This window comes from Cottoperca gobio, chromosome 6 (assembly GCF_900634415.1).
Source record: "Cottoperca gobio chromosome 6, fCotGob3.1, whole genome shotgun sequence".
Lineage (NCBI taxonomy): Eukaryota > Metazoa > Chordata > Actinopteri > Perciformes > Bovichtidae > Cottoperca > Cottoperca gobio.
Genome location: NC_041360.1, coordinates 770560 through 783822, shown reverse-complemented (window position 1 = coordinate 783822; position 13263 = coordinate 770560). Strand labels below are relative to the sequence as shown.

General features: G+C 38.9%; 1 protein-coding gene across 1 annotated transcript in view; it reads right to left on the bottom strand.

Annotated features, from left to right (window-relative positions):
* Positions 1-3557: 3557 nt before the first annotated feature.
* Positions 3558-13263, bottom strand: part of tango6 (transport and golgi organization 6 homolog (Drosophila)) — a 29845-nt gene continuing 20139 nt past the window's right edge. The window contains 1 exon segment of the mRNA XM_029432881.1: positions 3558-4017. Within this exon segment, the coding sequence (XP_029288741.1) occupies positions 3841-4017 (177 nt within the window). The 3' untranslated portion in view covers positions 3558-3840.

Sequence of the window (13263 nt, the reverse complement as noted above, 5' to 3'; positions counted from 1 at the left end):
GGTTGTGGAACTGTATTGTATGGTTTGATGAAAAATTGGATAGTACAGAAGAGTGTATAAGGACTTCATGCATACTGTGAGTGTGTGTGTGTGTGTGTGTGTGTGTGTGTGTATTTAAGGAGGCTAATGGGAATCCAATAAATAATAATCAAGGACATTTTTATGCTTTGAGCATCACAAACTAAATGTTATTCACCAGAAATATGGGTTGGGTATATGAAAAGTCTTGTCAAATAAAGCTCAAACAATCTGCATGGTTTAATACCACTATATAAGTCAGACATATGTTTTATTGATGTTAATACACAAATGTACAACCAAGAGCACAACATTTCTTTTAGAAATAAAATAACTTAAAATACATAAGAGAAAGAATAATAAGATACAGCAATTACTTGCAAAATATACAAAATGCAGAATACAGAATATAAGCTGAAAATAATAACAGACAAATTAAAAAATAAATAAATAAAACAAACCCAACCCTCCCTCCCAGACATATAAACACACAGAGACAAAGACAAAGACACACACACACACACACACACACACACACACACACACACACACACACACAGGGAAACGCTAGGTCGCAATTTGGAAGACTGTGGATTAGGGAAAGGGAGAATTCTAAATCATTCTAAAAGATAGAAATAGGTTTCTTGTTATTTAATTGAACTAACCTTTTAGCAAAATGTGTTTGATTTGCGTAGTTAATATCTAGACGATACTGATTGAGACCAAAAACATTGTTTGAACGAGGCTGTACACATTTCTGCTGTATCCTTGGCATTTTAACATGGGGGTCTATGGGCCTCAAGTGGCCATTCAAGGAACAGCAGTTCCACGTTGGCTTCATTTCTCAGCACCAGAGGTTGCCGCTCGGTCCAAGATGGCAAATCGTTGGTTTTAAGGATGTTTCCTCCATCATTACTCAGATTTCTTGGTTAACACAGTTTATTTTATGTTTGATTTGAATAAAATAGTTGGATTGGAATGAAATGTTGCTATCTTCAGAGTAAAATTCTATTTCCACCATTAACAGTGCCAAGGTTATTGGGGATGTCTCCCATGGGGTGTTGCACAGCAGTGTTTGCATGTTAGAAGGGCATCAGGCAGTTTAAAAGTAGGAATGACCTTGATCAAAATGCTGAGTGGATTAAAATCTCTGATCCAATTTAGGATTAGCATTTCATTTAGCGTTTTTAAACTCTTTGTTAATTTCAGAAAAGGTTCATGGTGAAAACTTGTCTGACTTAGAGAACAGTGTCATATCTTATTAAAAGACATGTCAGCTAATATTCAAACAAACCTTTGTCTTTCCTGGAGGCCACAGTCACCCTCTTGACCTTGACTGCAATGAGTATTCTAAAGGCAGAGTGTGTGAAGCCAATTTGGAATTGCTGGAAGGCAGAAATGCTTTGCTAGGAACCTCTCAGTTTCTCTTGGGATTTTAACATGGCTCTCTTTTACCACCGTCTTTCGGCTATCTGTACAGAAAATAATTATATGAATAAAACATCAGAGGAGGACATCTGTTCTGTGCATTTAAAGTGAGCTCAAGTAGTAGTGTTTGATGTTTTGGCTTTGTATAAAAAGGTATATGTGGAAAAAATGACTCCTTTATTGAAAATACACCCATTGTGTATTGTTGGTCATTGTGGTACAATGGTTTAACATCCCTCTTCAGGGACTTGCAGTTTTATTGGTAATTTTACATTTCACATAGTCACAGTCAAAAACAATGATCGGTGGGAAATTTGGGGATTCAGGGGCATTAATAATGTTTCAAAGAATTACAACTATACAGCCAAAGTGTTGGTGTGAAAATGTATTTCTCTATTATAGTAGACCTTGACCAAAATAACTGTACAATGCCTCATTCTCAAAATATGAAGCCCAGTCAACTTGAGAATTTTGGACAACATACTATTTTAATGACTTGAAAAATAATGAACCTGTCCTTACATTTTTTTCATGTTCAGTTTCTAGACATATCAAGTCTCTAGCACATTTTCTTGATCATACAGACCCTGAACATATCTTATTGTTAGTGTTCAAAACTCCCTAAAGGTTATTTGCGGTGACTGACAGAAAAATACATAACCTCCAGAGTAAACACAAGTGTGATTTAAGAGCCATACTCTGGTGGAGAGGCCTGAATCTGCCAGCGTGATGAACGAGCCTGTGTTTTCATACACCGCCTGTCACAGTGATACCTTGACTCCGCATTGGAGGAAATATTCAAGGGCTGCAAACAAAGCCGACGCTCTTTATGTTTGCCGGTTGTATGTTCAAACAGAGGGAGAGACAGAGAAGGTCAAGTCTCACACACTGTTAGCCTATTGCCCAATGGATTTAACCAAAGAAGGAATGTCTCATTCCTCTCTGTCAGCCTGACTCTGTTCAAAGCATCGAGGAGTGCAGCTATTGTCCAGTCTCCATTTCAGGTTAGTGATAATATGCTCTAAAGAAAAAAGTATTTAATGTACTGCTTGCCACCATGTTGTCAGAGACATAACGATGCAACCACAGCTCTGTACAAGTCTGAGTTTGTGTAGAAAACCAATGTGACAATAGCAAACCAGATGAGCTTCTGAAAATAACGGTTCCTTCACCCAAAACCCTCCTTCTGTACTTGACTCAAGGAGGTAAGAAGACAATTCTGCATTAACATGTAAATCTTGCAGTGATTTAGTCTTTTCCATAAAGATTTGTTCTTATTGCTGTGTTCACACCAAATGCAAAAAGCAAGTTTTGCCTTGTTTTGCTCACTTGAGTTTGACCGCAGATCATTTGAGTTTTTATCCTATTACTTTGCACGGCTGAATTAGCCTGGTTTACTACAGCTGTATCAACCCAAACTAAAGCGATATTGCTTTGATTTAATGGCAATAAATAAATGAAAAGGATTCCGAAATAATGATGAGGATTTATTAAAAGAAAGTCTACATTTTAAGAAAACAACTTTTTTTCTCAATGGAGTTCAGATTGATCAGGGCTATGCTAACATTGTAGATGCTCCATCAACACTTTGTTTAGCTAAATCCGACATGGAACTCTTGTAATAACTAACCTCACAGAAAAAAAAAGAGGTGTTTAGGATACAATGTTCTTGCTTGAGGACTGATTGGTGTTGATGATTTCATATCACATAAAAAAGGATTAAGGGCGACGGAACACAAAAACTAAATCCTGACTTCTAGTCCCTCATGTCAAGCTCCAAAAAAATTATGTCTCCTACATTTCCCATAATGCTCCATAAGGTTGGACTGGACAAAGCTCCTCCAGCGCTACACATCATACCACTGTTTCTACGGGCTGAGTAGAACCTGCAATGTCATTGAGTTTGACATAAAAAACAGTGGAGTGTCCCTTTAAGCTTGAAATCCTACCATCATAAGATGTTTCTTTGGAAATATAATTTATCTAAGATTTCTTAGATAATTCCTCCTCATGGTTTTGGGGTTAATATGTGATCACTACTAAGCTGTTTGGGTAAAACAGTGGCAGTATGTTTCCTATTTTGTATACTCTAAAATAAAAATTAAGAACAATTTGTTTTTAAATCTTTATTTTGGAAGTGAACTGTTGCTATTACAGTAGAACATAGTTACCTATTTCTTTAAGGAAAGACTTGTTATGCATGCCTGCATGAATGCAGGATTTACCTGCTGATGTTAGACTGTTGGCCTGCAGCTCTGAAATGTCCTGACCATAAAATCTACTTCACATGAAGGCACAACTAGTGCTGCCTATAAGCATATATATAAAGAATATAAAAATAAAGTCCAAACTATGAATGGACTATGACGTTCCCACAGAAATAGAATTTGAGCTCTATGGCATGACAACAATTTTCTTCTCCAGCTTCTGCTCAGGGAAGATGAACCTCCTCATTACATCATCAAGCTCCTCCAGAGCCAGCTGGGCATGGACCACCGCAACCTCATCTGGGTCTGAGCGAACCACCCACTTTAGAGCTCGGTACAGGTCCAACAAAACATCACTGAGAACCTGGAGAAGTCATAGGAGAAAGACAGGGGTTACACAGTAGGAACAACATTTTAACATTATTTTCACAGAGTTTAGACGTAAAGAGTAATTCCCTTATAGGATCCCCATCCTGGAAAAAAGAAGAAGAAATGAGTAACAGTGATCAGGGTTGGGGGATATTTCTAATTGGCCACAGTCAGGCTACCAACCATCAATTTGAAATTTAGTTAAGTTATTTAGATCAGGGGTTCTGTAGAAAACTGCCAAAATCCTGTCCGTGTGTGTATATGTGTGTATATGTGTGTATGTGTATGTATGTGTGTGTGTGTGTGTGTGTGTGTGTGTGTGTGTGTTCCCATGCTCCTGGCTCTTCTGGCAGAAGTGGCAACACTCTGCTCTACCACCATCTTTTTCTGAATCTGTCCAAACCTCTCTTGTAATTCCACAAACACATGAGCCACCAAAGATCACGTGATAAAGTATCATTTCCAGGTATTCTCCTTTCTTCTCATACGACACCGTCGTGTTTCTCATTGCCGTGAAATGGACCGAAGTGAAAGCAGTCCGGTGAGAGTGACATTCTTTTCACTACACCACTTCGACACAACACAGCGCTTTCTACAGTTACTGTGGTGTCTTCCTGATGTTAGCATCAACTTCTCACAGAACTTAATTTGAATTTATTACCATCTTGTTTTGAAAGGCTCTCGCTGTCTCCCGGGCTGCAGTACCACTCTCTGCCTAAATGGTTACTGGCGCGCTGGTGGGGGCGCTGTTCTACCGACACACAAATATCACTATGTGATACTGACACCATTGTTATAATAGCTAGGGAAAATGTGGCCGGAACAAGTTGAATAGCCCTGGTCTATGGTGCTGGCCAGTCTAAACTTCGACTTCTTCTAAAGCCTTCATCAAACCTGGGGCATACCATTTAATTTGGCTTTGACTTTATTGAGGTCATAACATTATTCATGGGAGCTTTTGCACTCATCACTTACACTTTAGCGTTGCTACCTTAAATGTGTGCATAGATTCACTTTCATCACGAACACACCCAGAATGGGCACTGCACTAGTAGTATAGTATTGTATTTAGTGACAGTCCAACATTCCAGCTTTGGATTCAGATTGCATTCATAAGCAAGAGGGAGTCACAAGAAAACGATGTAGCATGTAATGTTATCTTATTGATATCAGCCTCAGCGTTTACGGTGCGCTCTCCTACAGCTGTATCTCAGCTGTATTAAGTTAATGTTAACCCAACATTTCCCTCCGTTTCAACCGGTGACACACAGGGTGGCTTTGCTTGTGAAGCAGTCACAGGAAACACAATGTATTTGTCAGAGGTTAGCACTGCAATCGTTATTGATCTGCGATCATCAAAAATCCAAGACCAGACAAAGGTCATTTTCTGACAGAGGATCTGTTATACATATAGTGGAAGTAAGGAGTAGTGGAAAAAGAAGCTGCAGTAAGAGTGAGAAGTTAAATGGAGAGCTGCAGGAGACAGACGGCACACCTCCAACTCATCAGCAAGTTAACCCACTCCTATTAAAGTGTCCTGCCGTCGTGTGGAAAACTAATGGCACCATGTGCAGCATCACGATCAATTGTAGTTGTAATTTAAACAGAATGCCTTTTTATAACCACAATAGCAAAATTGCTGCATCTTTGTTTTTCCATGGATCAATAGATTCCCTGCCTGTATTCTTCAGTCTCTATTTGTTTCTCATGGACCCCAATACCTCCCTCACCATCCACGCAACAACACCTGGCCTGCTCTTCTTCCCTTTGGTCTAACATTTGTGCTCTGGTCTGCCCTCTCATGCGTTCTCATGTCACTCTGTATCATTAGCCACATGCAGCTGGTGCTGCCCTTCTCCAGCTATTATAGTAATGACAGGACCTGACCTGGCCTGGGACCTGCAGCTGGACAGCTGCTCATGTATAGGTGTGCTTTCACTGAGCTACCACAGGAGGAAGAACGTTTTTCTTTCTTTCTTCCGTTTTCAACACTACTGGCAAGTTTTAAATGAGTCTGGGTCTATATAGTCTGGTCTTTGAAGAGTAAAATTAGGTGCTACCCGGAAATAAATGGTATAAAGCTGGTTTTGGTGTCAAATGAAGCAGAATTCTGAGTAGAACAACATATCCAAATATGTATATTATATGTATTTGAATATTTTTTATGTTTCGGCATCAATACGTTAGTGTGGGGCATTTTTCATCAATATAAGCGTACTTTTAATGAAATATTTTCTGTCTCTGAGCGGATCTAAATGACTTTGCTACTCATTTAAAATAATCATTGAATACTCATTAAACGTAATGTAGGTATTGCTAGTTTTCGTCAACAAAACTACAATGGGCTGCCTGTGTTTTAGGTACAAAGGCCTGGTTATGAGTGCATATAAAAAAATGGCGTCCTGTTCGGAGCGTCATCCACGTTTGGCAAGTTCGAGCTCAATTTATGTAGTATTTCCCGGAAAGTTCGACAAGATCCTTCGACCATAATTATCATGGAATACTACAACACACGGTAAGTCAGTAACAATACCCTCTCATTGTATTAATGAAGCTGATTCTGAAATGAGAGCTTGTTTACTAACAGTCTCGACTCGAAACGGGTGAATAGGTGATCACCTATAATTCTTCCCTCCAACTTTCACTGTCTGTACATACAGTTGTGGACAAAAGTTTACATACACTTGTAAAGAACATGTATGTCATGGCAGTCTTGAGTTTCCAATAATGCCTACCGTCAAGCATGGTGGTGGTAGTATTATGCTCTGGGCCTGTTTTGCTGCCAATGGAACTGGTGCTTTACAGAAAGTAAATGGAATAATGAAGAATTAAGAATTACCTCCAAATTCTTCAGGAGAACCTAAAATCATCAGCCATATGGTTGGGTCTTGGCTGCAGTTTGGTGTTCCAACAGGACAATGACCCCAAACACACATCAAAAGTGGTAAAGGAAGATTAAATCAAGCTAGAATGAAGGTTTTAGAATGGCCTTCACAAAGTCCTGACTTAAACCCATCGAGAACATGTGGATAGTGCTGAAGAAATAAGTTCCTGTCAGAAAGCCAACAAATTTAGCTGAACTGCATCGATTCTGTCAAGAGGAGTGGTCAAAGATTCAACCAGAAGCTTGCCAGAAACTTATGGATGGCTATAGAAAGCTCCTGATTGAGGTGAAAATGGCCAAGGGACATATAACCAAATATTAGCATTGCTGTATGTATATTTTTGACCTAGCAGATTTGGTCTCATTTTCAGTAGACCCATAATCAATTCATAAAATAACCAAACTTCAAAAATATTTTTTGTGACAAAGAAGTATGTACTCCAATCAGTCTATCACAGAAAAATTAGAGTTTTAAATATTATTGGAAACTCAAGACTGCCATGACATACATCAGGGGTATTCAACTAAAATTCTAAGAGGTCCAGTTAGAGAAAGTTTTCGCGAGCAAAGGTCCGGAGCATCATAATGTCTAACTTGCGTTATGAATTAGTGTGAGATATATTGAAGTAGTCTAGTAGCTGTATCAACGTCTGCATGTCATCAACAACTGACTGTCAAATCTAATAAAGAAAGTACAATTTAAAAACATTTCGACAATATTTATTGTCACTTAACATTGAACTATACAGATATATATATATATATATATATATATATATATATATATATATATATATATATATATATATATATAATACTGTAGATATGTGTAATGTTCTTCTCAGGCTGCATTTAAAAAATAAATTGAGAAAATAAATAAAATAGCTTTTGAAAAATTGTGCTTAATCTTAGAAAAATTAAATAAAGTGTAGCAGCAGCTTGAATTTCCCTTTTTCTTTAACTATTTCACATCTTGATTTAACTCTCAACCAATGTTAGAATAAATCAGTCTCAACACATCTTAACAATTGAACAGTTTAACCCAGGCTAGCACATCCTGGTTAAACTGTTCTCTGTGGCTGATGATGCTGAAGGTGGCCTATTTGCTTTATTTTGTCACAAATCAAAATCATATTGGGCTCTGAGTGCTTATTTTCTGTGCCCTCAGTTCAGACTTGAGTGGGTATGTTTGGTCAAAAAGTTGTGCTTTGCCTCATAGTGGCGTTTCACATCACCACTTTTAATGAGCACCACGGTCTCTGAGCATATGAGACACTGGTGTTGTGCTCCCAGTGGGAAGGATGAACATGAATGAGTCTGTCCATTCTGGGTTGAAAGCTCTGTTGACTTTTCTCTTCTTGGAGAGCGCCATGAGTATTTATTTGTCTCTCCCTGTCTGCTGCTCACTCGTCTCTTCGTCAGTGTTTCTCTCTCTTTCTCCGTCTTCTCTCCCTGTATCGCTAACTCGTCTAATCGCTTTCCGTCTGTCACCCTTAAGAAAATATGTCAGAATTTCAGGAAGACTCCTGTCTTATCTGTAAGCAAGGCTTTGAAGAAGAACAATCAGTAACCGTATCAAAAAAGGGCATATTGGCATATATATTCAAGATTGTCTTCATGGATGTATTGACTCTGTCCCAAAAAGTCAAGACTCTTCAGTTGATCCAAAATGCAGTGGCACGTGTATTGACAAGAACAAGGAAACGGGATCATATTACTCCTGTATTGTATTTGCTGCTCTGCACTGGCTCCCGGTAAAAATACAGAATAGAATTCAAAATCCTTCTCCTGACTTACAAAGCAATTAATGGTCAGGCTCCAGCATATCTTAAAGATCTCATAGTACCTTATAAACCAACTAGATCATTGCGCTCCCAGACTGCAGGGTTACTTGTGGTTCCTAGAGTCTCTAAGAGTACAATGGGAGCCAGAGCCTTCAGCTATCAAGCTCCTCTCCAGTGGAACCAGCTTCCAGTTTGTGTTCGGGAGGCAGACACCCTCTCCACATTTAAGAGTAGGCTAAAGACTTTCCTTTTTGATAAAGCTTATAGTTAGGGCTGGCTCAGGTTTGCCTTGGAACAGCCCCTAGTTATGCTGCTATAGGCTTAGACTGCCGGGGGACACCTCCCTGCTCTCCTCCTTCTCTTCCTCCTTCTCTTCCTCTCTCCTCCCCTCCCTCCCCTGTCTTCTTATCCCTTCTTCTCCCTCTCTATCTTTATGCATTTATGTAAATGTATGTTACCAACTCATCATCCGGGGTATGATACCCCGGAGTTTCTGTGTCTCATGTGGCAGGTTGTCTGTAAAGCACACTGGGACAAATGTATAATTTGTGATATTGGGCTATATAAATAAATTTGATTGGACTTAGTCGCGGCTGAGGCCGTCTATCACATCAACTGTTATTCACGATTCATGCTATGTAAAGACCACAGCGCAGCATCAACAGATAAAAAGGGTCAATATGCCAACTATGTGCGTGCAAGGTATGGCGACTGTTGCATAGTGTTTGATGGCTACGAACAGGGTCCGTCAATCAAAGATCACGACCACCAGCGAAGAGTTGGAAAAACATGTGCAGATATTCAGCTTAGTGAATCTACAAAGGCTCACGATGACCAGCAAACCTTTCTCTCGAATGAAAAGAACAAAAGTCAGTTTATCGCGTTGCTGAGTCGATGCTTGGAAGCTGTTGGTCAGATCATGCACAACAGTACTGGAGATGCTGACATAATGATAGTGGAATGTGCCCTTCAATTTGCAAGACAAGGAAGGGAAGTAAGTGTAGTAGCAGATGACACGGATGTACTTGTCCTCTTGATGTACCACTGGAACCAGAATATGGCTGATATATATACTTCCATTCAGAGGCAAAGAGATCAAAGAATGGTTTTAAGGTGTTGAACATTCAAGACCTTGTTAACAAAGCTGGCAAAGTAGTTACATCCCATCTCCTGTTCATCCATGCATGGAGTGGTTGCGACACCACCTCTGCAACAAATGGGCATGGAAAAACCAGTCTTTTGAAGAAGATAAAACAATCAGAAGAATTGCAGCAGATATCCTTCTTGATGACCAATCCTAAGCGACAGTGGAACAGATTGGCAAAGCTGGTATCAGGTTATATGTTATCTTATATGGAGGCAGAGCAGATGATTCTTTGAACAGTCTAAGGTACGCTAAATACATGGAGATGGTGTCGACAAGCAAAACGCCAATTGATCCACAGAAGCTTCCACATGATACCATTCTAACACCAATCCTGACAGACTTGGATGCAGCACCAGAGAGCTTACTGAAGTTTGTCAGATGTAATGCATTTACATCTTTCTGCCAGAAATCCATGTGGCAATAACAGTTGCTCTTGTCGTAAACATGGCCTGAAATGTGTAACAGCCTGTGGAGACTGCAGAGGAGACAGTAGTCAAAATGCCGAGGAGGTTACCCTTGACGATGAAGACAATGTTGACACTAATGAAAAAATCGTGTTTCAGTAGTTAATTAAAAGTAAACTTGCACCTTTTTTCATTTCTAATTTGTTGCCCTTAGCACACTTATACAATTTTGAGGGGACTCCGGACCATTGCCGGGGGGTAGGGGTGGGGGGGATTGTGCTTATACCAGAGGTAATGCGGTAATGACTATTATAGTTCATAGTAAAGTAACAATTTTCAGCAACTTAGACTTTGCATTTTCTACAATGAAGGTGAATGAACCGTCAAAAGTCGCCATAAAATCCTTACTTTTTTACCTTTTCCATACAAAAACATGCAAAAATGTTCAAAATATTTAAACACTCGGACACTCGGATTTGGGATATGTTGTTCTATGGCACATTTGGCTTATGTGGTGTAAAAATCATCTTTATACCATTTTTGTCCTGGTCAAAATGCCCAAAGACCAGACCAATAGATGAGACTGTTCCCAGATTAACTAAATAAAACTCTTTCTGATTGATATAACACTACAGTAATTTAACCTGTAGCCAGGTGATGCAATTTAAAGGATACATGTTCTTTATCTTATTTCACCAGTAAAGCCAGTGAAAAGAACAATGACTTGTTCCATTTAAGTACTGCCTGTGTATCCACACTCCAAGACATCCAATGTCTTCTAAAAATACATTTAAAAACACATCCTTCTGTCGCATTTGGATGATATAACCTTTATTGTTATGCTTCCTCCCATCCTTGCTACTGCATCCTCCAGCCTGTGAGATGGAAATCGTTTGAAATCTACGATCACAAAGGATGCTCCATTACCTGAAATGTGTTTCTGAAGAGATGGGAAGCAAGGAGGCTCTCAGAGGAGCTTGGAACAAAAACCACAGGGGAATTCATGTGGAAGTTCTTTATGTTATCCAATGTAAACGTTTTTTAATCTATGCGGAAGCAATACTCCAGCTGACCTGATGGGAGAGTTAACTGTTGTGGAAGCAGCTTTACTGTAATATTAATAGCTGAGTAATTGCTTTGAAGATGTCCCATTTGATAAACACAATTCCTTATACATCCTCGTACATTCTGGCTGGGAGACGCTAACACTCAAAGAAGAGGGAAGCAGAATGGAATGCACCCAGTGTTCACCATTGTTCTATTTTATCATTCCATCATTCAAAATACATCATAGCTTAAGTTTGGTAGCATCTGCGTTTTAAATTTACTTGGTAGAAGGGTGAAGCATGGGCCAGAGAGGAACTAATTAAATTTTAAAGCGGATCCGAATCACAGGGCGGATACACAAATGATGTTTAACTTTCCTTAACATTACAAGATAGGGCATTTATGCTGCATTCATGTGGTACTGTAATAATCTGAAAATTCCCAACATTGAGAACTTGGAAAGTCGCCGAAGATTTTGGTGCACGACTTGCCAAGTTGACATCATATTATTCAGAAACATGGTGGAAGTAAATGTTGGGTTGATGGTGCTGAGCAATAAAATAGAACCCTTTTCTTTGTAGCATCAATGTTGTTCCCACATTACGACTTTAAGCATGTGAATGCATCATTGGCCTTGGCGCTCTCTGAGTACCATTCTTATTTGATCTTATAAAACTGGTTGATATCTTGTTCACTGTAAGACTGAAACCTGTCCAGGGGAAAGAAGCTTTGATTATTATTTATTATATTAAAATGTTGATTAATCTCTTAATTATATGTATAATGTATTGATTGTCAATATTGTTGATGATTAACTTGATCGACTAATTGTTTCAGCACGAGACTTGTTTGTGAACCAAGCTTGTGTTGTCACCTGAGAACTTTGATATCCTAAAGGCTTTTTACTTTGATGATCCCAGAGGTGTTCCTCAATTCACATTCAAAGATTTCACCTCAGAATGGAATTGATCATTTTATATCATTAGTTTATTAAACCCATAAATGAGGAGTTACTGCAATGTTTTCCCTTAAAACCTGCAGAGTGATCAGTGTGCCTCGCTGCTTCTATTTAAGGAGAACGGAATACTGCGATGCGATTAGCCTGGACCCTGCAGTCGACTATCTAAGAACAACACTTCAGCAGAGACAGTAACCACACACTGCACTGTATGCACTGTATGAGGAACACGAAACAGTGAGAAAGAGACCATAAAACATGGTGTTGGGAACGAGTCTTCTTCCTGTGGTTGGTGAGAAGCTAACATTTAGTCTATAGCCCACAGGGAAACAGGACTGGTCGGGCTCTGAAACAACAGCCTCTCCCTTTAAAACACCCTCAACCACATTATTCAGCATGCTTAAAGCCTGAAGAGGAATTCTGCCTGCAACATTTGGAAGTTTTGCACGTCTATTCATTCTGTTTAAACCTGTTTTTCAGCACAGTTGCTGATAAAGATTAGGCTACACTAATATTAATATTGTACTATTTGTAGAAGTGGATTGTTGCACACTCGTGTGATCCAAACATTTCCAACTGCAGGGCGTTGGAAAGTCCAAAAGTCAACATATTAAAAAAAAAGATAGTATGTAATCATTTCCAAAATTCACAACATGTATTTAATCAAACAAAATATTCCGCTTCAATCCATATTCGTTGACGTTTCATACCACAAACCTTTCATAAAACATTGAAAATGGTTTGATCTCCTGCTTGCCGCACACAAAGGGAGATAAACCCCTGATTAACTAACAGCACTATAAATGATCACATTTATATAACCACATGTATCTATGTAGACAAAACTAATGAGCTAGAAAGTTGATATAATAAAACAAAGATTAACTAATTTAATCTGATGAATCAATTTATTAAAATTGATGATTTTGTTTGAGGATGTTTTTGGTGATGACGTCATAAAATATGATGACAGCCATTGGAAGCTTAATTCACAAACCTCAATAGAAGCTTCGGTCC